Source organism: Myxine glutinosa, chromosome 12, assembly GCF_964187855.1.
Source record: "Myxine glutinosa chromosome 12, kmMyxGlut1.1, whole genome shotgun sequence".
NCBI classification, from domain to species: domain Eukaryota; kingdom Metazoa; phylum Chordata; class Myxini; order Myxiniformes; family Myxinidae; genus Myxine; species Myxine glutinosa.
This window is the reverse complement of record NC_136272.1, coordinates 40,521,673-40,546,917: the sequence shown is the minus strand read 5'-3', so window position 1 is coordinate 40,546,917 and position 25,245 is coordinate 40,521,673. Positions and strand designations below refer to the sequence as shown.

The 25,245-nt window shown below is 45.5% G+C and overlaps 1 protein-coding gene across 2 annotated transcripts in view; it reads left to right on the top strand.

Moving 5' to 3' along the window:
• Positions 1 to 25,245, top strand: part of LOC137437246 (cadherin-related family member 2) — a 158,688-nt gene that overhangs the window by 49,646 nt on the left and 83,797 nt on the right. For both annotated transcript variants that reach the window (XM_078766757.1, XM_078766756.1), the window contains exons 15-18: positions 11,616 to 11,680; positions 15,974 to 16,217; positions 18,096 to 18,356; positions 21,619 to 21,691. In XM_078766757.1, coding sequence (XP_078622883.1) covers positions 11,616 to 11,680; positions 15,974 to 16,217; positions 18,096 to 18,356; positions 21,619 to 21,691 — 643 coding nt within the window. The remainder of the gene's footprint in view (positions 1 to 11,615; positions 11,681 to 15,973; positions 16,218 to 18,095; positions 18,357 to 21,618; positions 21,692 to 25,245) is intronic.

Genomic DNA, 25,245 nt, shown 5'->3' with positions numbered 1-25,245 from the left:
TGGGCAACGGGGAGCCAGGTGGGCAACGGGGCCATGTGCGCAACGGGGAGCCATGTGCGCAACGGGGAGCCATGTGCGCAACGGGGAGCCATGTGCGCAACGGGGAGCCATGTGCGCAACGGGGAGCCATGTGCGCAACGGGGAGCCATGTGCGCAACGGGGAGCCATGTGCGCAACGGGGAGCCATGTGCGCAACGGGGAGCCATGTGCGCAACGGGGAGCCATGTGCGCAACGGGGAGCCATGTGCGCAACGGGGAGCCATGTGCGCAACGGCGAGCCATGTGCGCAACGGGGAGCCATGTGCGCACCGGGCAGCCATGTGCGCAACGGGCAGCCATGTGCGCAACGGGGAGCCATGTGCGCAACGGGGAGCCATGTGCGCAACGGGGAGCCATGTGCGCAACGGGGAGCCATGTGCGCAACGGGGAGCCATGTGCGCAACGGGGAGCCATGTGCGCAACGGGGAGCCATGTGCGCAACGGGGAGCCATGTGCGCAACGGGGAGCCATGTGCGCAACGGGGAGCCAGGTGCGCAACGGGGAGCCAGGTGCGCAACGGGGAGCCAGGTGCGCAACGGGGAGCCAGGTGCGCAACGGGGAGCCAGGTGCGCAACACAGAGCCAGGTGCGCAACACAGAGCCAGGTGTGCAGCCAGGAGTCGAATCCGTCAAATCCAGGGTAGTACCTATCCAGCCAGCAGCCCAAAGACAGCATGGGCACGAACGCAAAATGCAGAGCCAAGAATATGGCACCACTCACGATTTGCAAGTTTTCAGGCATTCTTCCATCACGATCCTTGCTCAAAACGCCGCCGATGAAACCTACCGCCAGAAACCTCCCGGCCACTGCAAGAGCGGCCCGAAAGGTCATGAACCCGAACATCACAAAAACCGCCACATCCACGAACAGGGGCATGGATTCCATGCTGGCATGGGAGGAAGGGTGCACCTCGCCACCGCTGAGACGAGACCATCAGAGGATCGGTCACTGCAGAACCACGTAGGCCTCATAGGCAGAACCCCAGCACCGAACCGTGCGATACAAGGAGCTCAAGGTGTCTGGACAGTCATTATGAATCCATATTGAAGCATTGGAACTTCCTCGTTTGCTAAATTTAAATATGAATGAAAATAAACTAAAAACAAACCTGCAAAACTTAAGGACCATTTTCACCATGATACACACACACGATACCGGCTAATCCCGGAATTAGTTTATTTTATGTTTCACGTCAACAATGAACCAACCATACACCGCTTCAATCTAGAAACTTTCCAATAATGACAAAGGGATTGCAGTATTACGATTATATTTACTATATTATTAGTATTAATGCTATTATTGATATACTAAATAAACATGTTTTTTATTATTATTATAACAAAAACAATACTACTGTATTAAGATACCTGGGCTAATTTGTCTGAAGCGGCCTGAAGGTGAGCCATGAAGGCATGAAGCCTAAGGCCTATAAGTACTGTGTTGTTGGAAGACCCGTAATACCTGTGCTTTCGATATTTGATGGTCATTTTAACAATCGGTTTGTTTGTGTTTCGCACTGAATGAAAAATGTAAAGGTAGAGAGAGCATGGCAATTGTGATATATGACAGGTTCGACGATATGTTCGGCCTGAACGAAATTGTAATCAAAATGGTGAGGTGCGGAGTCAGCCGCCGTACCGCCATAATGACTTCAGATGTAATCACATCACCCTGTCATGTGACCAGATCCTCATCTCTGATTGATATACATACTGTTACGGACCGCGGATAAGATGTTGATTTGCCGAGCGGATGGCACCGCGGCCCTAACAGTTACCCCGACTAACCCGATTCCTGGACGTTGGCCAAAATCGCGCCACAGATATTCAATAGGGAAAAGACAAAGGCGACACGGATGTGAAGAAGAAGAAGAGGACAAAAAGGTTTGAAATGCTCTTAAATTTATTCCTACTATTTACACAATCAAAGAAACCAAGGAGAAGGAAGGATAATAAAACAATTTACAGAAGAAATCAGAGACACAGTGAAAATACTAGCTTATCTAACAGGCTTAACTTATTCCTTGGACAGAACAAACAAAGACGGACTCACACGGGGAATTGCAGAGTGGATCGGCTGGAAGGAGGTGGGTGGCTGGAGGGGGAGGAAGGCACGGAGCTGGCTGGAGCTTGATCCCGCATGGGACGTCGGGCTGGACCTCGACGGCCGCCGATGCCACCGATCCTGTCGTGTGCGCGGAATCACGGGTCGGAGCTGCTTGGTGGAGCCGACGCGCTTGTGGGGGGTCTGGCGTGACGGGTTCTCTCCTCTCTCTTTCTTAGTCCAACCCAGTCCAACAACTTCCTCTCTTGCTTAGTCCAACAACAACTTCCAGGCTTTTCGGTGTTCTGATCTCCTCCCTCCTCGACTCTCTCTGGGGGCCTCTGCCTCGGGTTATATAAGCCCCACCCTTGACCCTTTTGCGAACCTCCCTCAAACGTTCTCTCTCCGCCCTCTAAAGCCAACCCCTCGTTCTGGGTTGGTCGGCAAGGGCTGGTTCACTCCTCCCCTCTATGACGAGGTGGAGACACGCCCTTCTTCCCCGACCTTGCCTCGTGGCCAATGGTGGTTTTGGGGGCGATTCGTGCTAGCCCCAGCCAAAGGGCAGCAATGGCAATGAAGAAAACCGCCCAAAATGCATTTGGCAATTGCAGCAAAGTGGACGGCAGATGAAATGCAGCAAAGTGGCTAAACCTGGCACTTGGAAGATGCCATGTCGGAGGGATCTACTTTATTTAATGCAGTGCAATGGAGTGTCAAATTAATGGAAGACAAATCCTTAGCCTAATACACATAATAAGGATATAACTACTGAACAGGGATATATGGTGTCCTTCGTGTATGCTTTATGGAATTAACTACGGGAACGCCCTTTGACCTTTATACAACACTGGAGTAAGGAGGGCGATATTTTACAACAATTTACACAACAACAACAACAAAAAAAAACCATTCTCATATCCACAACACTGTACCCTCCTCCTCTTAGGCACGTCCCGGGCCTCTTACCTTAACTTTTAGTGTGGCACGTAGGTGTAGTTCCCTCTACATTTAACCTGACCCTGAGTGCGACAGTTTTAAAACATAAATAAATATGTCCCGCTGCTTCATTGCACCCTGCCAAACAGATTCACGCCCACAGCTAACCGAATTGCGGAATGGTCTTCAAACTATACATTTACGGTGGGGGTGCATTATTTACAATGACTCGGCTTTATTTACAAAACGTAACCCAGGACTTGTGATCGTTCTTTTGGGGGGGGGGAGACAGTCTGCCCTGCATCGATGCACCAGGAAGCACCCAAAACGCACCAAAGCACCCTCAAGCACCAATTGGTGCACAGTCATCACTGTTCATGAATAAAAATAAAAACAACAAACCCTGGTGCTGGTCTTCCTCTTCGGCTCCCTCTGCTGGCCATGTTATTTTCCTGTTGTTGTCATCTTCTTTGCTGGCGGCCTATTTGCAATAAAACTTGCACAAAACGTGTCCATTTTTATTTTATTTATGGCCCACAGGGCCGACTAGTGTGGTTCACCTGTGGGGCATCGGTTCCCTGTGATCAAGGTCCGCCAGCAAGATTTAGGGCCTTCATGGCCGGTTCCAGCAGAGGGGCCATGCCCCAACCCATGGGGTCCATAAGCGGTGCTCAGCCACAGACATGTGGTCCATAAGGTGGTGCATCGATGCAGACAGCTGGTTCCGGGAGTTTCGGGCGCACAATGGCGGACTCACGCACGCTCGCCTCGGCGCCCAGTGGCGCACAGGTCCTCATGTGGGAGACAAAGGGGGGAAAGACAGATGAGCGAGGGGTAAGGTCACAAGGGTACACATCAATACAGGCAATGCAAGGCGAAGTGCGTACGGAGAGCGAAGTAAGAAAGCTCGTCCCTACCGTACGTCACCCCCCCCTGTCACCTACTCTACCCTTGCCCTTACCCCATATTTACAAAATCTAAACCTTTACAAATTCGTCGCTACTGTCACGTCTCCCCATATTTCCCCTACACCAAATTCGTTACCACAATCCCTCTAACCAAAATTTGCCATCACCCAATTCATCATCAATCCTCATAAGGAGGGAGAGATGGAACAACAAAGCACAATGTCACACCCACGTCATGATGCGTCTCACATTCCAAACATCTGCACAATAAAAATAATAAAACATGGCATGGTGTGGAGTTACGTCACCTCAGGTGAGTGGATGTAGATGGTGCAAGGAGATTTTCATCCTAACCATCCTCTAAATGACATTAACACACTTTACACTACCCGGGGTCTTTCCCTGCCAATCCATTGGCCAACTTACACGATGGGTTCTAAAAACCAATTCCCATTGACCAAACTGTGGTGCTTCTCAATTTGGGGTCTCACTCCCCCGATTCATCTCCCTGTGCCCTTGCACAATTTCCGGGCTGGGTCGTGCAGCTCTCCCAGCAGGTCTACCCACCTGCACACCTCCACCACTGTAGTTGCCACCCGAGCTTACCTAGCTCCTCACCCTAACCTATCTAATTGGGGAAGGCCCCTCCTGGCTCTGTCACCCCTTGGTGCCCTCTGGCACTGGGCTACCCGGGTCCGTCCTCCGGGTCCTCGGGCCCCATCCACAACAACTCTACCGGCTCCCAGAGCCCACCTGCGGCCTCACCTGGCCGACATCCTCACAGTGGTGGAGTGCTCATCCGACTACACGCACTAACAGGCTACACGCCCAGCCATTCCCACAACACTAATGCACCCATCCAAATACCATTCTTCCACCACGCACCACAGATGCCAATATCCATCCACAATTTACCTGTACCCTCTACCTAACACTTACACTACCCTCGCCGGGTATTCGTGATGGGGTCCATCCTACTTTCCCCCATCCACACCTTCGCACCATCCACTCCACTCCACAGTTTCCACCATACTCACTCCACGACCTTCCATCCCAATACTCCATATATTCCACACTACCATTTATTCCATACACCTGTTCAGTTGCACACCTGTGAATCACACCTTATAACCATACACACGGCATCAAATGAACTACCTGTTGCCCTGCTAACTTAGTGCTCCCCGTCTTCCTCTCACGAACACCCGGATCCAAATCAACCCCCAAGCCGACTGAAGCTTCCCTCACATCATATACATTTCCGAATATGTCGCCACTCACCTTGGCACCTCGTCTCCGCACCTCCTTCGCCACCTGCAAACTCTTTATTTGGTTAGCGAGCACACCATCACGATTTGAGCACCGACCTTGTACATATTCCATCACCTCCTCCTTTATCTCCCTCTTAGTTTCCCTCCGTCTCTTCTTAATTTCACTCACCCCCTCTTCCACTTCCTCTAACTTTTGCTTCACCTCTTTTATTTCCCGGTGCGTCTCCTCAATTTCGTCCTCTAAGGCCACCTTGACCGTTTCTATGTGCGTCCTCACCTCCTGGTCCTTTGTCTCCATTACTTCTGTCACCTCGTCCAACCTCGTTGTCAGTCCCTCACGTACCATCTGACATTCCTTCTGTGTCGCTATTAATTCGTTCTTAATGTCTTTTTGTGTCGCTTTTAACCCTCCTAGTACCGCAGTGTTCCTTTGTACCTGCTCCACTAACTCCATCTGTCCCACCGTCAGCTGTTCCACCTCCTGCGTCAGGTCCTCTATGCCCCCTTGTAACCTAGCCGTATTATTCCTCACCTTTTTCTCCATACGCTTCTCACCTCGCTTTACCTCCTCGCGTACCCCCGAGACCTCCTCGCTTACACCTCGGCGTATTTCCTCCTTCATCTCCTCCATCTCTATTGTGGATGCCGCCCTCATCTGTCCTAATTCATCCCTTTGGGCATCCAATTTGGTTTCTACCCCGATTTTCACCTCCTCTATCTGCTCTCCCATTTGTTTAATTTCCCGGGCCGATTGCTCCCCTATTTCCCGCAATTTGTTTTCCATCTTGTTTTCTAACCCCTCTAACCCATTTTTCACCCCCTCTATCTGATTCCCCTGGGCAGCCATTCTATTTTCCACGCCCGTTAACCCATTTTTCACCTCTTTTATCCCGTTGTCTAACCCCTCAAATTTATTGTCCAACCCCTTAAAATTATTGTCTAACCCCTTAAAATTATTGTCTAACCCCTCCAATTTGCTGTCTATCTTCCCAATTTGGGCCCTGGTACCCCTCGCTTCGTCCCTCATTGCTCCCATTTGGCCCCCCATTTCTCCCATTTTGCCCCCCATTTCTCCCATTTTGCCCCCCATTTCTCCCATTTTGGCTTCTAGCCCCATATTCGCCATTAGTATGGCTGCATTAATCTGCGCCATGAGGTCCCGCACATCAATTCCCCCTATTTGCGCAGCGGGCGCGGCTACCCCGCGCTCGTGCGAGCTGCCACTTTTTGCGTCTGATACCACGTGCGCGAGAGCGCCATTTTGTGCACCTGATACCTCCTCAACCACCTCCTTATTTCTCTCCTCCATTTCTTCCCTCTGATCCTGGGTTACCCCTAACCCCTCTTCTAGCTCACCCACCTGCATCCGATCGCCTTGACTAGCCATGGCGCAATTTTCAAATTTAAGTTTTTATAAAACGAATTTCGGCCCACTCGTAATTTGAGCTCACTAAGCGCTTCAGGTCCGTTCTCGCTCCTGGCACCAATTGTTACGGACCGCGGATAAGATGTTGATTTGCCGAGCGGATGGCGCCGCGGCCCTAACAGTTACCCCGACTAACCCGATTCCTGGACGTTGGCCAAAATCGCGCCACAGATATTCAATAGGGAAAAGACAAAGGCGACACGGATGTGAAGAAGAAGAAGAAGAAGACAAAAAGGTTTGAAATGCTACTAAATTTATTCCTACTATTTACACAATCAAAGAAACCAAGGAGAAGGAAGGATAATAAAACAATTTACAGAAGAAATCAGAGACACAGTGAAAATACTAGCTTATCTAACAGGCTTAACTTATTCCCTGGACAGAACAAACAAAGACGGACTCACACGGGGAATTGCAGAGTGGATCGGCTGGAAGGAGGTGGGTGGCTGGAGGGGGAGAAGGCAAGGAGCTGGCTGGAGCTTGATCCCGCACGGGACGTCGGGCTGGACCTCGACGGCCGCCGATGCCACCGATCCTGTCGTGTGCGCGGAATCACGGGTCGGAGCTGCTTGGTGGAGCCGACGCGCTGGTGGGGGGTCTGGCGTGACGGGTTCTCTCCTCTCTCTTTCTTAGTCCAACCCAGTCCAACAACTTCCTCTCTTGCTTAGTCCAACAACAACTTCCAGGCTTTTCGGTGTTCTGATCTCCTCCCTCCTCGACTCTCTCTGGGGGCCTCTGCCTCGGGTTATATAAGCCCCACCCTTGACCCTTTTGCGAACCTCCCCCAAACGTTCTCTCTCCGCCCTCTAAAGCCAACCCCTCGTTCTGGGTTGGTCGGCAAGGGCTGGTTCACTCCTCCCCTCTATGACGAGGTGGAGACACGCCCTTCTTCCCCGACCTTGCCTCGTGGCCAATGGTGGTTTTGGGGGCGATTCGCGCTAGCCCCAGCCCCAGCTAGCCCCAGGCAGCAATGGCAATGAAGAAAACCGCCCAAAATGCAGTTGGCAATTGCAGCAAAGTGGACGGCAGATGAAATGCAGCAAAGTGGCTAAACCTGGCACTTGAAAGATGCCATGTCGGAGGGATCTACTTTATTTAATGCAGTGCAATGGAGTGTCAAATTAATGGAAGACAAATCCTTAGCCTAATACACATAATAAGGATATAACTACTGAACAGGGATATATGGTGTCCTTCGTGTATGCTTTATGGAATTAACTACGGGAACGCCCTTTGACCTTTATACAACACTGGAGTAAGGAGGGCGATATTTTACAACAATTTACACAACAACAACAACAAAAAAAAAACATTCTCATATCCACAACAATACATACATGCATACGGATGGACAAACACTGTTCTAGACGGCTATACCCTATGGGCTACGCCGTAAAAAAGAATTCCACTTTGACATTGTGTGGTATTATGTGTAGATTAGTGACAAAACATCTCAATTGAAGCCATTTAAAATTCAGGCTGAAACGTAAAATGTGAAAAAGGTAAGGGGTGTGAATACTTTCTGAAGACACTGTATACTAACGTGAATGAAACCCAGAATAATTCACTGTGTTGGGAGTACATCCTATGCAGTTGCCCTTTGTTGTGCAGCTCACTCGATGAGGGGACTGGGGCAAAGCTTTTGGGACCCCCAGTTTCTGATGATGGGGGGGAAGTGTGGGGGTGGGGGTGGTGGGAGGGGAGATCCACAGGTGAACCCTGCTGTGTCAGGTTGTGGTGTGTGTGTGTGTCAGGTGGTGCTGAGGTGTTGTCGACCTGACAGTGGTCTCCAATTGGCTATCCTGAGGGTTATCCCACCCTTTTGGTGGGTGCCTGGAATGTCCTCACTCTAAGAGAGAATGATCACCTTTTTCTGTTGTCATATGATTGAGAAAACTGGGCTGAACATGAGCATGGAGATGACTGAGGTGACCTGGGATGGGCAGCAGAGAAAATATATGAATATCAGGTTAGAGGGGAAGGAGATCAGACACGGAAATAGATTTGAGTATCTGAAGGGAACAGTGACAGGTGACGGTAAGTCATAGGCAGAGGTGTGGAGGAGGATCCATGTGGGTATCATGCATGGAGGAGGGGGGGAGCTTGATGGGGAGATTGTTGAAATTCCGGCTGAGATATGCTGAACACTTGTTGTGGATGGGTGAAGATAAATGGCAGAGAGCGGATAGATTGAGGGAACAAGGTAGGAGGAAAAGAGGTTGATTTCACGAGATTTTGTGGACTTAGAATAACTGGTTGATGGTTGCAGTGCCCATCGCCACATCGCTGGACTTGGTATTCCAATGCTGGTAGTGTGGCAAACGAGATTGATCATATTTTAATTGATGGCCACTGGGGGTTGCTCTGGAACTGCAGGGTATACCGTTATGCTCAGTTCCTCAATAACGATCATCGGCTTGTTGTAGCAACTCTGAAGCTGTGGCTGGTGGAATAGCACAATATGTGCGTGCCTTCCCCTACCCTATCAACCTGTGACTCAAGAAGTCCTCACAAAACTCAATTATCCTACTCCAGTTCTCTGCAGTGGCTGTAGACATCAAAATTGTGCGAAGGGAAAGTATCTCTACACTGACTTAACATTTTTTAAAATACATTTTCTCTTTTATCTTTAACCCCCTGTGCCGTGGTTTTACATATCCAATTTACCCGCAGCTCCACATGATGGTGCTCTCTTTGTTTGGCTTGGCCCTCAAATATTCTTCCTGTGCTCTTGCACAATCTTGTGGCTGGACAGTGTAGTCCTCTCTGCAGGATCCTCTCCTTGCTGTGCCTTGCCGCTCCATCAAGCTAGGGGGGGTGTAATACACTATTTAACCGATGAGGTTTGCATGGTCTTAAGTAAATGATTGTGTGGCTTGTCATCCTGATGAGCCCATAATAATGGCCCATAGTTGATAGCTCCACTGTCCTTTACTTGTGACCTTTAAAATTATATCTTTAAAATAGATGAGTGTGGCCCACGGACGCCATCCAGAATTGGAGGCGAAATTATGTGGATGCGCACTTGACGCTAAATGTCATGTTACATTTAACGGGTTGGAAGGCCATGTTTCCGTTATCTGATATATAAAGCTCTTTCTAACCACTGACTCACTGATAAATGTTTAAGACTTTCCAGGTGGCAAAGAAAGCTGACATTTTGCATACTAATGAAAGTCTAAGCCAGTATCTCTTGAAAAACCACAAAACAGTCTGCAACTTTCTGTAAACGAAAATACTGTACCCACTAATAAAGGTTTCTGGTGCAGCCTCAGTCTGCTCATTGCGGGTCACATGACCCAAAACAAGGGATCTGACACTGGAACCTGTTACTAGGCAACGGTAACAAGTGTGTCTTCTGCCTCTTCTTTTACAACTTTTGCCGTATTTACATTAAACATTACTATAGCTGTAAACTTTTAAATATAGTGCTCATTCTATTTATTAAGGATTGATATCTTTTTGTTATTTAGATGTTTTCAGAATGGAAGCACAATGGGCCTTTAAAACAGTCGAAGGAGACTGGACCTTATGCATTAGAAAGGAAGCAATTGCAAGTGACTCCTATGTCTATGTTTCTGATCTATGATGTGCTTAAGTATTCATGTTTTAAATGTGCTAATTAGTAAGTAATTGTCATAATTAGCAATTTGTTCATTACTAAGTAATCATCGTAATTATAGCACACCTTAAATATTGCATATTTCATTGTATGGCAATTTTGGTCACATGACTTGCAATCTTTTTGCCATTGTTTGATTAAGTTAATTATGAATATGCAACATACTTAGTTTGTCTTTTGACTTGCATACCATTGTAACCTAGTGCTCTTGAATATAAAGCTCTCTTACAATCCACAACATCAAATATATAAATCTTATATTTATTATGTCTACATGGAGGATGCACTGAAGTGCATCATCAGTGAAACCCACTGGTTTCATTACAAACTAGCAGAAGCCCATGGTAAAATACCATGACAGAAAAGCCTTAGCGTATTATTATATAGAAAGAGAAGAGAAGATCAGACACCCTCCCCTCAGAGAAGCAATGTTTGCTATGACAATATACACTTGCTCAGCACACTAACAGGGCGTGAAGACCCGGAGAAGCCAGTTGGTGTTCCCAGCGATGTGGACGCCGAGGACGACGGAGACGGGAAAATCGAACAGTGGTTTGCACCATGGGACGACATCCTGTGTCTGGTGTATCATTAGTATTTAGAAAAGAAAGATTATTATATGGAAAAAGAAAAGAAGAAGAAATATAAAAAAGAAGATTGGACACCCATATATTTACTTAATAACTGAACAAATTATCCACTGAAATAAATAAACATATCCTTGGCTTCACAACGTTCCCCAAAACCCACACGCTATCACACTGTGAGCTGCTCGAAGGTTGTACCTCAGGAGACGGATTGTCCATTCAGCCCTTTTGAGATGTGACCCCAAAGAGCAATTCTGTTACACATTTTGACGTCGCAAGTGCGGACATGATGAACTTTACAGAAATCTGCAATGACCACCACACAGTACCAAAGTGGCCGGCCGTTCACACAGGGCCGAAATCGAGAGATGGGGGTGGAGTTTAGCTGTCTGGAAGACTTGGAGGGAGGATTGAGGTTGAAGAGAATGTGGAAGTTGGTTCCACAGGTAGGGAAAGTAGGAACGACTGAGTGGAGGTGAGCATTGATCCTGGATTTATGGAGTTTCACTAGAAGGGAGTTGATGGTGGACTGTGTGCACCCCACATAAAGCTGGGGTGGGGGGAATTTATTATTATTTATTTTTATTAAGCAGCATTCTGAGTAAGCATTAAAAACAAGGCATTAAAACAAATAAAGCACAAGCAGGTGGGCGACATGGCCTCCTCCTGTGTCCAAGTTCTTTATATTTCCTTGTATCCTTGCAGTAATCTAAAGACTACATTTTGTAGAAGAATACATCATGTGATTTTACTGTCTGACTCATATTCTTTTATTTTCAGGTAACAGACAAAGACAAAGGCATCTATGGGAATGTCCATTTTGAACTCGAAGGGTCTAAGGAAGTGTGAGTTGGTATTTCCAGCAAACATACATTTTCAGCCAACATTCAGGCTGCTGTGCCTGAGTTATCTTCTTGGGAATCAATAAAATATGCAACTATTTAAAACGAATGGGAAAACCTTCACATCCCTTCCCATTCTGTTCCACTTTGGGCTAATGTTAATCCTTTTGGTATTCCTCCTTTCCATCTTCTGAATGTCTACCCCTTTCCCTCCAAGCTCCCCAACCCCAAAAGCTTTGCTGGCTTGTAAATATACTGCCGCTTGTTATTTAGCTCCTTCATGAGCCTTGGCCCTTGTATAGATGAAGAACCAATGAGTCTTTCTAAGGTACAGTCTTTTCAATATAGCTACAAGTTGAAAGATAGGATTGCTGCAGTCTTGATACCAGTTACTGTTCTCTTTGGAAGCATTTCCCAAATATTCAAAGGATCTGCCAGAAGATCGAAAATGATTATGACGAAGCATAGTAGCAACGGCCTGGCAGGATGGCCTAGACTAGAGGTACGCATACTCACATCTGAACTGTCTAGCCTGGGTCCAAATGTCAGCCCAGCTATAAGCTGTCATCTTGGTGTTTCACAGGCAGGATGATTTATCAATGTGTGTGCCGTCCCTCAAATGGACGTTGAACTGTGTGTCCCATTGTAGGCAATTTCTTGCGAGTGGCAATTCCATGGAATTTCCACAAGACATACCTCACGATATAGTGAATGGGGACCTGAAGGTAGTTTGGATAATTGTTCTCAGGAGAGGTATCTCCCTACCACTGAGATTGTGAATGGGGTGAAAGTAGAAGTTGGGAATATGCGAAAGCAGGTTGTGAGGAGGTAACAGTAGGTGAAGTTGGTAATGCATAATATTAAGGTGGATATGGGAGGGGAAAGAGAGTCAACTATTCCACCATTTGAATGAGATAATGAAGAAAAATATGTAATGATGTAAGAATGCAATCTTGCTTTGAAGAACAGGAAGAAAGGGGTAGGATAGGCCACAGTGTTCACACTTGGTTTCCTTCTAAGCTTCCCAAAACAGTGAGCTGCGGCTGTTTGTGATAGTGGGTAGTGCAGCTATCATTCCTGTTTTATTGGTTTCTTGGACTCCTGGAATGCAGAGACCTGCAGTATTCCATTATGGTGGGTCAGGTGGAAGGAAGCATTGATACCTCCATACAAAGATCATGATGGGGTTTGTAAGTGATGCAGAGGCTTAACTTGTGGCTGTCTGTCTGTTTGTTTCTGTATGTGGTTGTTTGTGAATGGAATATCTCAAAAAGTTGTGGACAGATTTGGACGATATTTGGTGGAGAGGTTGGGTATGTCACAAGAACGAAATGATTGGATTTTGGTGAAGGTCCTTTGGATGAAGGTGAAGAAGTTTCTATCAAATCTCGACTCTGATTCTGCAACGGGACCAGACAGCATCAGCCCACGGGTCCTAAAATCCTGCTCTGCTGCTCTATCTCACCCTCACTCTGTTCTCTTCACCCTCTCTTTTGCTCAAGGTCATCTGCCATCTGCTTGGAAATCAGCCAACATTACCGCTTTACACAAAAAAGGTGCAAAAACAGATCTTTGCAACTACAGACAAATCAGCCTGCTCTCAATCATCAGCAAGGTCATGGAATCCATCATTGCTTGCAATATCAAATCCTTCCTCTTCTCCAATGGCTTGATCTCTGATCATCAATTTGGATTCAGACCAGGTCACTCTACTCTGGACATGCTGCTTCTGCTGTCTCAACAATGGATGGAGATCCTCAACACCAAACAGGAAATCATAGCTGTCTCCCTTGACATATCACGTGCCTTCGATACGGTCTGGCACCCCGCCCTGCTCACCAAACTCTCCTCTTACGGTATCCATGAAAATCTCCACGCATGGCTCGCGGACGTCCTCTCCGGTCGCAGTTAACGTGTGGCCCTGAATGGAATTCTCTCATCTCCCCTTCCTGTTCAGGCTGGAGTTCCTCATAGCAATGTTCTGGGCCCTGTGCTTTTTCTGTTTTTCATTAATGAACTCTCCGACTCTCTGGAAAATTCTCTCTATCTCTTTGCTGATGACTCTACTCTCTACGGCTCCATCTCTCATCCCTCAGATCGGCAGGCAGCAGCCGATAAAATCACAAACTGGTCAAACAAGTGGAACATGTCTTTCAATCCTGACAAATCTCACACTCTCACTTTGTCGCTCTGAAAAGACCATCTGGAAAACCCTCCCATCTACTTTCTCAACAATCCTCTCAAAGAAGTTCTGTCACTCAAGCTTTTGGGTCTCACTATCTGCCATTATCTTTCCTGGGAAACCACATCTCCAAGCTGGCCTCCAAAGCCAGTCGCCGACTGGGCATCCTCCATCGTGCGAAGTCCTTCCTTGGCACTATTGAGCTCCTCACCATATCCAAAGCTTTGATCTGCAGCTTGATGGAGTACTGCTCTCCCATCTGGGTTGGTGCACCTGCCTCACACCTAGCTCGGCTTCACGCTGTAGAAAGCAAAGCTTTCAGAATCATTGGTATCTCCTGCAATGAAGCTGATTCTGAGGGCCTTTCACTCGCTCACCGCAGGGAGGTTGGTGGTCTTTCTGTTTTCTACCGACTCCTCTCCGGCCTAGCTCCCCCAGCTCTGTCTGTGCTCTGTCCCACAAATATTCCTTCAGGATGCACAAGATCTGCCAGCACCCCTTTTCTGGTGAAACTGCCAAAATCAAGACTCTCTGCTCACCTTCATTCTTTCTTTCCTCTTTTCTCACGCCTCTGGAACAAAGTCCCTCGCTCTCTTCAATCCCACTCCTCCCTCCAGGTCTTTAAAACAGCTGTTCACCACCATTCACCACCATCCCCCATGCAAAACTTTGATATTTTCTACCCCCATTAATATGCCCCCAAATCCAACTCTTTCAATCTCCGACTTTATTCCTGAAATTACTAGTAGTGTCCATTTGTTTTATACCATGTACCCCCTCAGCCCTCTCCCTGCCACAGATCTACCGATGTCCATGCCCTCGACTGTTGTGCTTCACTCTCTCCCCCCCACCCGCCATTCTCGTCTCCCACTCCCTCAATTACATGTTCTATGTGTGTTTCTGTTTATGTTTTATGTGTTGGTAGCTTTTACGAGCCTCGACTTTGTATCCCCAAAAAAAAAATCCGATTAGGATATTGTACAAATTTTTAAAAAGTGAATCTTCACCATTTAGAGATAGGGCTAAAACCACCATATAGCACGGTATCTCAAAAAGGTGTGGACGTATTCGAACAAATCCTGGTGGACAAGTTGTGTGTGTGTGTGTGTGACAAGGAAGAATCGATTAAATTTTGGTGAAGATTCAAATCGGATCCACATCAGAGAATTTTTCAAATTGATTCTTCACCATTGAGTGATAGTGCTAAAAACGATATATAGCACGATATCTCACAAAGTTATGGACCGATTCGGATGAAATTTGGTGGACAGTTGGGTGTGTGAAAAGGACGAATCGATTCGATTTTAGTAAAGATCCGGATATGAGAATTTTTTAAAATTTTTCCAAGTGATTCTTCACCATTGAGTGGTGGAGCCAAAAACAATATATAGCATGATATTTAAAAAAAGGTTGTGGACGGATTATGACAAAACTTGGTGGATTAGTTAGTTTGGCGACGAGAACAAGCCAAGTAGATTTTGGTTCACATCCGGATCCAGATCCGGCCTATCAGGGGGATATAAAACGTAAACTGTTCAGCCTGGCGGAGGTATGTGTGCTCACCGAATGCAGTTGTAGTTTTTAAGATGACGTTTGGTTAGGCAATATTTTGATCTTCCAAAGTAAAAAATAGTTTTGTATCCAATGTTGTTTGTTCACTTCAATGTCTACAAAGTGAGCATTTACTTGTAATAATTGCAAAGAATGTTAGAAATCGTCTTTTTGCATTCAAAGTTGAGGCTGGTGGAGGAACTAGAACCTAGAATAGTCAAGAAGTAACAGAACAAAGGGAACAGTAGAAAGAGACAGAAGAGTGGGGTTTCCCTACCAACAGCAGGGTCGAGGGACAAAATAGAGGGAGACTTGGACAAATAAGTGATGTGGGGAAGAATGAGGGCTCGGTGAGGACACAAGAGGTGAACAAGATGGAAACAGCCACAAACTCTCAGGAAGGGAAACTTGGAAAGAGGTGCGCTTGGGGAGGGATTAACATCCAACCAGTCTTTTTAAGCACAACACTATACACAGGAAAAAGAGCCACCATCATAATATATCATCTTAAATGACTGCAGATCTTAACAAAAGTAAGTTATTGCTTTGTCTTGCATCTCCAGATTGGAGACATTTTCGCTAAATAATATCACAGGAATTCTCAGTATCAAGAATGCATTGTTGGATTACGAGGTGAAGCCGACCTACTTTGCAACGGTGATGGCGATCGATGGCGGAGGGATCAAAATGAGTACTGCTCTAGAGATTAACATTTTGGATGTCAATGATAATTCTCCTAAATGGCTACCATTGGGAACACTCATTGTCACGGAAGAAGAACCACTCCAGAATCCGCTTTTTCTCAAGGTACAATCATTAAAGGGAAAATTTTAATGTTGATAACTCCACCCTGTGATGTTTTTTGTTTAATTTTGTCGAAATGTGATATTTTCTTCACTATCTAATGTCACGGTCTCATCACATTTTGTGTCGATTATTTCTTTGTTTTTGCTTATTTATTTTTATATACGAAGTCTTGGCTCATGGAATAGCAGAAAGATAACATAATATAAGGAATAACGGCAATGTACAGATAGTGGGATTGCAAGTGGACCTAACAAGCAATGGAATGAATGATGAAAGGAAAGAAGAAAGAGAATGGGGAGGAATATGAGTAAGAGATCTTGTAAAGGGGAGAGTTAATGGGAGTACAAAACATCATGGGTAGATATGAAGGATGCCATGAAATGGTAGTGCACAGGCACCTAGAAGTCTTGGCGAGAGAAGAGTGGGATTGCATGACCACTGGAGTAGGGATCCAACAGTGGGAGAAAAGAGGAACAAATAATTGGAGGTAAACAGGAAGTCTATATTTTGGGAACTTAACAAGGAGGTGTTTTCTGGAAGAACACTGGCATCCATGAAGACCTAGATAGGGTTTGAAGGTAGAAAAAGAAGAAGGAATATGACCAGAATAGAGGTGGTAAAACAGAGCGGCAACCAAACAGTCTGCAATGGGAGAGCAGCAGTTCTTGTTATTCAGCAACTTCATGGGAAATGTCAATGATCTTGAAAGATTTCGATTTCACAGCATCCAATAAAGAGATTAATCCAGCACTGGGCCAAAGTAGGAAAAAGTATTAGCTTGAGCAACTGAAAAAGGTCTTGTAGATCATGAGAATTTCTGATTTACCAAGGAAGGACCTACACGACAGAAGATGCTCAATTTACAGCTGGCTTTAGATGCCAGCTTTGACATATGGTCTGCCAAGGAGAGATCATGACTGATGGTGAGACACAGAAACTCCATAGATTGATCCTTCCGGAGAGGCAGAGAAAAGTAGGAGAATTGCTTGATTTAATTGCCATTCCATTTTTCAAACCAGTGTGCAATAATTTCCAGGTTTGCATAGATGGAAAAGCAAAAGCTATGGCTTAAATTGGTGTCATCTGCAAAGACCAAATAAGGTTATCCAGGGCATCAGGGAGGTCATTTAAGTATACAAGGAGCAGGACTGGGCCACAGACACTGCCTTGGCAAACAGTCTCTAATGGGATAGGAGATGACAGGATTTCTTTAGGGGCCACATGCAGACTGGGAGTGGATGTAGTCGGAAAGCCAGGAACGAAGGCGACCTTGTACGACACATGCAGGAAGCTTGGCAAGCAGAGCAGAATGCCAGACTGTGTCGAATACCTAATACGTATACGTCCAAAGAGACAACCCTGCCATCAGATACAAGATTCAAGGTCTACATATCTTGTTGAAAGATAAGCAGCAGCATGCCTAGCATTGAGTGAAGGGAAGGAATTCAAAGCAATGATCAGAGATTCGAATGCTGGAGAAGAGGAAAGACGAAGTCACATGCAATGACGAAGGCGACCTGCAACCGATTGTGCCAGTCACATACAACGACGAATGACAATGACGAAGAATGGATTAAATAAACAGAACGTTGATTGAGGTATGATAATGCTAACTGCTGTAGGACGCAAGGAGAAGTTGACATCGCATCAGCCCTTTTTTCTCCGACTAAGGGTTGATGCCTGAAACATCATCTTCCAAAATGAATACTCAAATCGATCTCAACCACTTATTACAGACAACATGTGCTTTGTGCACGTATGCATGGTTGCTGAATCTCTTTGTGGGTTATTTGTCATTGTGTATGATCAGCAACTCTCCTTTCAAATCAGGTTGTGTTTGTTTGTGGTTGATGATTTGATCTTTCCTTCTCGCCACAGGCCACTGACCTTGATAAACCAAACACTCCAAATAGCCAAGTGTCCTACCACATCCAAAGTTGTTTCACCTCAAGAGGAGAAGATCTTGATCTTGTCTCTAACTTCACTGTGGTCAATGCGAGTCTAATAATTAATGGTGTTCTGGACCGTGAAAGTTTACCCGAAGGAATAAATGGTGGTCATTTGAAACTCACCATTGTGGCAGAAGATCACGGGAATCCACGACGTTGGAGCACTGTTAATGCAACAGTTATTGTAATGGTAAGAACAAAAACTCCACCAACAATATTACGGACGAATGAATAAAAACAAGAAGAGGTCATGCGGAGCACGATACTTGCAAAATCCGCCCCCCACCCCCAAGAAAAAAATTCCATTGATACAGCAAATTGTCCATTTCATCAAGATTAAAATTGACAATCTTGATCAAAGCTCGGGTCAACAAGAAGAAAAGTGACGATTTTTCAGATGAAAAATGATGATTTTGGAAAGTTGACCTTGAGTTGACCTTTGACATTTTGACCTCAAAAATAGTTAATTTCCCTATTTAGTGACTCAATGTGCAAATGCTGTTCAATTTTCAAGTCAATCGGATGAAAATTGAGGATTTAAAAAACTTGGCCTATGTTGACCTCAAAAATAGTTGGTGGTTGAATTCAGTGACCATATATGTAAATCCTCTTAGAATCTCAAGTCAATCAAATGAAAATAGGTGATTTTATAAATTCGGCCTATGTTGACATTTTGGCCTTTGTTACCTAAAATATAATTTGTGGTTGAATTCAGTGACCAGATATGCAAGTCCTCTTCAAATTTCAAGTCAATTGGATGAAAATTGAGGATTTTAGAAATTTGGCCTACGTTGACCTTTTGGCCTATGTTGACCTCAAAAATACTTGGTGGTTGAATTCGGTGACCAGATATGCAAGTCCTCTTCAAGTTTCAAGTCAATTGGATGAAAATTGAGGATTTTAGAAATTTGGCAAAGTTGGTGACCTTTGGCCTATGTTGACCTTTTGACCCCAAAAACAATAGGCTTCTCAATTGGGACGACCTATACATCTTGGTGAAGTTTTGTGACGATCGGTTTAGAATTGTGACCTGTAGGCCGGTGACAAACAGACAGACAGACAGAACCACAAATGCAACCGGCCAATATATACACAAAGAATTAAGTTAAGCACCCCTACACAACGAATTAAGGTAAGCACCCCCTAATATATATTCTTTGTGTATATGTATACATTGGCATATATTCTAAGGTATGTGAGATCAAATAATGATTGGTATGACATTAGCAATTATCCATTGATGAAATTGAGTGATCAAAGTGAAAAAAAGTGATTGGTTGAGTCAGTGATCCGATCACGTGGGTCCTACACACGTTATTGGCGCACAGATCGCTAGAGGTCTTCTCAGAACAATGACTGTACGTTAGAAAACATAAACGTCATCCACACTGTCCGTGATGGACCTATAGCTCCATACTTAAATTGAGGTGAAAATATGCCTAAAATTCCCAAAAAATTTCACCTTAAATTATTCAGAATAAAATATTGAAAACGGCATGATTGTTATGTTTTTATGTGACCATAATATCACTTCTCCAGAAAATATAGCAATATCATGGGTATATTACACTGTTTTGACGACAACAAACTTGTAATGTGCGAGGTTGTAAAAAAACGGGGGGGGTGCTTAACTTAATTCTTTGTGTATACTTGAAAAATCTTCGATTTTGCAAGTAAAAAACAATTGGAGTGAAAAGTTCTAAATTATGAAGTAAGCCAGAATGAAGACTAATTGTATCGAAGGATTTTTTTTTTGTCGTAGAAAAGGTTCAAGCAAGAGTATGTTTGTCACTAAGCTTGTGTGTACAAATATATTACAAAATGATGCTTTAATTCACTTTCAATCATATTGTCCAATTTTGGACAATCACATGTCCCCTCCTAGTATAACCTTTTGGATATTTTCATTGTTGAATCATTGAGCATGTGCACATAGTCAGTACACAAGATCCTTCTTAATAGCCTCTTTCATGAAAAATGTATTGCTCCCAGCGTGCTCTTGAAGGGAACCAACAGCAGATCAACAGCAGAGTAGACTTATGTCCTGTCACTTTATGACATACAGCATATATCGTTTATGGTCCTGTCACTCAATGGTGAAGAATCACTTAACGAATTTAAAAAATGTCGTATTTGGATCCATATTGGGATCTTCACCGAAATCTAATCATTTCATCCTTGTCACACACCCAAATCTCCACCAAATTCTGTCCGAATCTGTCCACAACTTTTGAGATATCGTGCTATATACCGTTTTTTGTCCTGTCTGTCATTGGTGAAGAATCACTTAAAAAATTTATGGTTCCAGATTCGGATCCGGATCTTCACCAAAATCTTATCATTTTATCCATGTGACATACCCAACTCTCCACCAAATTTCGTCCAAATCCGTCCACAACTTTTTGAGATATCCTGTTCACAAACAGATAGACAGACAGACAGGGGTGAAAACATAACCTCCATCTACCTTTGGTGGCAGAGGTAAAAAATAGAATGAGTACAAAAAAATACACAGGAGTGAGCACTCAATATAAAAAACAATCGACACAAATAGAGAACATAAAATTGACGGCAGCACACAAGCTTTCTCAGCTTTTTGGAAGCAGATCAATGGAGGACCAAAAAAGAGCAACTGTGACCAGAAAATCGGGCTTTTGGAAGTCAATTGTAAGTTTATGATGAATCAAAGCAACGGCTCTCGATAACCAACTATTACCCTGCTCCTAGAACATTTTAAACGTCCTACATACATGCATACATACTGCTGTCTACATATAACTTCAGGTGGAATTTGAATCATCATTGTACATATAAAGGAACTAATCTAGGGTTGGGAAATTCAAATGTATCAAGCCAAAACAGAATTAAAGATAGATGGAGAATGATAATATTGTTACGTTTGTGGGGGTAAACAATGAAATACCTTAGTCGAGATAGAATAGTGTTGATTACAATGCTCCGAGTGTCGCACAGAGGAATCTCGATGTATCTAAGTAGGCCGTCTGTCTGGGTAAGAGCATTTGCATGTCGCCATAAGGAGCGTGGCTTTGTGTTAAGTAATTCTAGGGCTTAAATATTAATTCCCCAGTGTGTAATTTGCCCCTGTTATCTTCCCTCCATCTTTGTTACAATATTAAAAAACCCAAACAACAACTATAACAAATGACTCCATTCGCTCATAACGCCGCCAGGGCTAAACAACACCCAGCACATTTGCCGATTGTGGCAAATCCGGTCCGATAAGGCCTCGAACCTTCCCGCGCATGCCAGAAATAATCCTGCCAGGTTCGAAATGCGCCTTGGAGTTAAAGTTCGTCCTCTTGGGGTCTTAACCCCGGGGACACGACAATATCAAGCGTTGGGATAGAAAGAAGATATGAAAGAACTGCCACATGTAAGTAAATCAAAATGTCATAAAGAAATATAAAATGAACGGTGTGGTGTGTTAACAGGACAAGAATGACCACACTCCACAGTTTCACAGTTCCAGTTATGCTGTTTGCATTCCTGAAAGCACCATCCCAGGTGAGAAATGTTCATCCTTATCACAATCAAGAGGTCATATATGTTGTAGCATGTTGAAATTCCCCAAGCAATATTCTTTCAAATCATTGTGAATCATTGACATGTAAAACACGAGACTTTCAAAATGACGTATGAATGCCAACGAGGCCTTTTGTGCATGCGCTGTGTGTGTTTTCAGCGACTCGGTTCTTCTCGCCAGACACTTTTAACTTGCTGTTACAAGCATGACATCTGTAATTCAAATAGTCTTTTTAACACAATATTCGGCATTTAGATGAGAGTGGCAATTTCAAAATGGTTACTACCCATAATTGTTCTGTTAACCTAAATGCAAAATCGGACTCACAAAAATATAGGGAATACGAGAAATATCTGTGGATGAAAGGTGTCGAGTTGCTACCATTTCCTGTTAGTACGCCAGCGGTATTGTTCATGCCTGGCTTCTGGTGGTTTTATTATTAATTAGTGAAGTTAATGGGCGATTTTAACTAGTGTCTAAATCAAATCTACCTGGACTAAAGTAATCACTGCATACCCCCTACAAACGTAACATAGCCCCCCCCGACCCCCTGGAACCGTAGCCCCCGCAAGGTTCATTTCAGGCGCTACCATCCCAGCCTTACCACTTACCGACTCACACTTAATTAGCCGATGAAATAAATCAGGAGGGCTGTGGGAAGTGAGCCATAGCTACTTACCTACTCTCCTTATCGTTCTACCCCCTTAAGCAAAAATTTACATTTCAAATATTTACAATCATTATAATCCTCGTTCCTAACTCCTGGGGAGGAAGAGAAAAACAACAAAGCACACAAAAACCTACCTTGACCACAAAACTTAACCGTCAAAAAATTCAGTAAAAAGATTTGTACAACCCCTTCCTATAGACTGTCCCCCGGTTGATGCCACAAGACCCAACGTTACCTGCGGGGCCATCCCAATGCGCCCAAAATTTCCGTGGGTTCTGTCCTGGTGCTACAGGTGAGTGACATGGCTCGGTGGATTTCGCCCCCACTCATTCGCACAAACCCATAAACACTCATACACGTTTCAAAACTCTTCAAAAACACAAAAATCATCAAGGCACGAAATCATCAAAACCGTATTTCACCCCCCCTGCAGGACCATGGCATAGATGTCATTACACATGTGTGTGTGTTTCTACTAGGCAGCGGGGAGGTACCGTACAAGCAAGATGGTGGGGGCGCTTCAGGCTGTGGTGCCCGCAGTCCAAAAACAAGTCGCCCGACTTACGACTTCTTCACCCCCTCCCCCCCCCCCCTTTAACCCTTGGCCCCCTGACAGCCAAACAGCTCCTTACGCTGTCGTCCCGCCGGGGAGGTCTCCACACCAGGGTCTGTCGCCTCAGGCTTCCACACAGCCTCATGGGTCACTAAGGGCCTCCATGCCGCAGGGCACCCAAACAGACCCCCACCACCGACGGGCTCCCAATTTCCATACACGACTGGCTGCCAGGGGAAATGACCGCAGAGGGGGGCCATAGTCACCGCTCCTCCAGAACTTGATCCATACCTGTGGATGTGAACACAAACACCTTCCCCGCCCACAAAATCCACAAAACATTTCCTCCCCCGCTGCCATTCAATTCTCAACCACGTTTTCAATCGAAGATGTCACGAAAAGATACTGCCATGGCGGCCTGCTTATATGTGAAATTGCATGAATGCATAGTGCCAACAGTAAAGTTTGGTGGAGGAGGAATAATGGTCTGGGGCTGTTTTTCATGGTTCGGGCTCAGCCACTTAGTTCCAGTGAAGGGAAATCTTAATGCTACAGCATTCAATGACATTTAGACGATTGTGTGCTTCCACCCTTGTGGCAACAGTTTGGGGAAGGTCCTTTCCTGTTTCAGTATGACAATGCCCCCGTGCACAAAGTGAGGTCCATACAGAAATGGCTTGTCGAGATCGGTGTGGAAGAACTTGACTGGCCTGCACAAAGCGCTGACCTCAACCCCATCGAACACCTTTGGGATGAATTGGAATGTCGACAGTGAGCCAGGCCTAATCGCCCAACATCATTGCCCGAGCTCACTGATGCTCTTGTGGCTGAATGGAATCAAATCCCCACAGCAATGTTCCAACATCTTGTGGAAAGACTTCCCAGAAGAGTGGAGGCTGTTATAGCAGCAAAGGGGACGGGGGGGGCGGTGGGGGGGGGGGGGGGGACCAACTCCATATTAATGCCCATGAATTTGGAATGAGATGTGTGATGTTCGTGTGTCCACATACTTTTGGTCATGTAGTGTATGTATATATATATGTATATATATATGTATATATGTATATTGTGAGAAACCCCCCCGGTGAAACCACCTTTGTTCTCACCCAAATGAGTGCCCCGCCCACCACTGACGTAACCTCCTTGGAGCCTCACGCGATTGGGAGGCGAGTCGGGACGTGATTGGTGGAGGGTCAGAGAGCGCGGCCGCCATCTCATGATACGGACGCAGCTCGGAGGTTCGAGGCCTCGAGGCGAGGGAACTTTCGTTACGCCTCACGACAGCGAGTTGTGCTGATCGTTTATAGTTATGGATTGTACGAGTGAGTGATTCCGGAAGAGAACGAGTGATTCCCGGAGATCGTAGATTGGAACTGTGAGTCCTATATTGCCTGCTTCGTGTTGGAGCTCCTGGCCGACCGTTCCTGGCGGCCTTGTGTGGTATTCCATCCTGGTATCCTTCGAGTCCCGGAGCTCGTCGATTGGAGCCGCGAGGATCTTACCTGCGTCTTGTTGGAGCGTCTGTGGCCGACCGTTCCTGCAGGCTTGTGCAGCCTATTCCATTTGTTACCTTTCATGGTTTTTGTGATCGAGCCAATAAAGCATCGTGCCTTACCCCTAGAAGGCCGATTAAAACACAATTGTGTTGATTACGTCTCTTTTGTCCACTCCGTGGATTACTTGAAGCCCGGACATTCACGTCCGTATTCCGTGCTGGGAACATTTACCCGGCGGGATCGCGACAAATGGGTTGCTCGTCCTAGGATCATTCAAGTAAGAGCCATTCGATTGAGACGGGAATTCTGCAGTGGACGACATCTTCTGGCATCTGTTCATCGCCTTCTCACCAGCGGACGCCGTCTGGGAGGAACTTTCTCGCCGTAGGACGCTGTCTTGGGCAGAGAAGTGAATAGCCTCGGATCCCTCCAAACAACCGACAAAGAATAAGCGAATAGCCTCGGATCCCTCCAAACAACCGAAAAAAAAAAAAAAAAACGTGAGTATTTGTACGTGGTATTTTTCTCATTGGCAATTTGATGTGCGGGTGATATTGCGTAGTTGTGTCGTATTTCCCCAACAGAGCGTTGTGTTTGAGCGTTGTGTTGGAGGTTGTGTTTTGTGCCTGGTCGTATGATAACTCGTAGCCAAGCTATGTCGACCAGGGAAGTGAGAGTTCAACCTGATCATGTTGACAGTCACGTGGGTGGCGAGGTGAGCGACGCAAGCAGCCTTGACCCGGTCACTCAACCCGAGATGTTAGGAAGCGATCCCATCATGACTAAATGCATGCGTTCGCCCTTCTGGACCGGGCT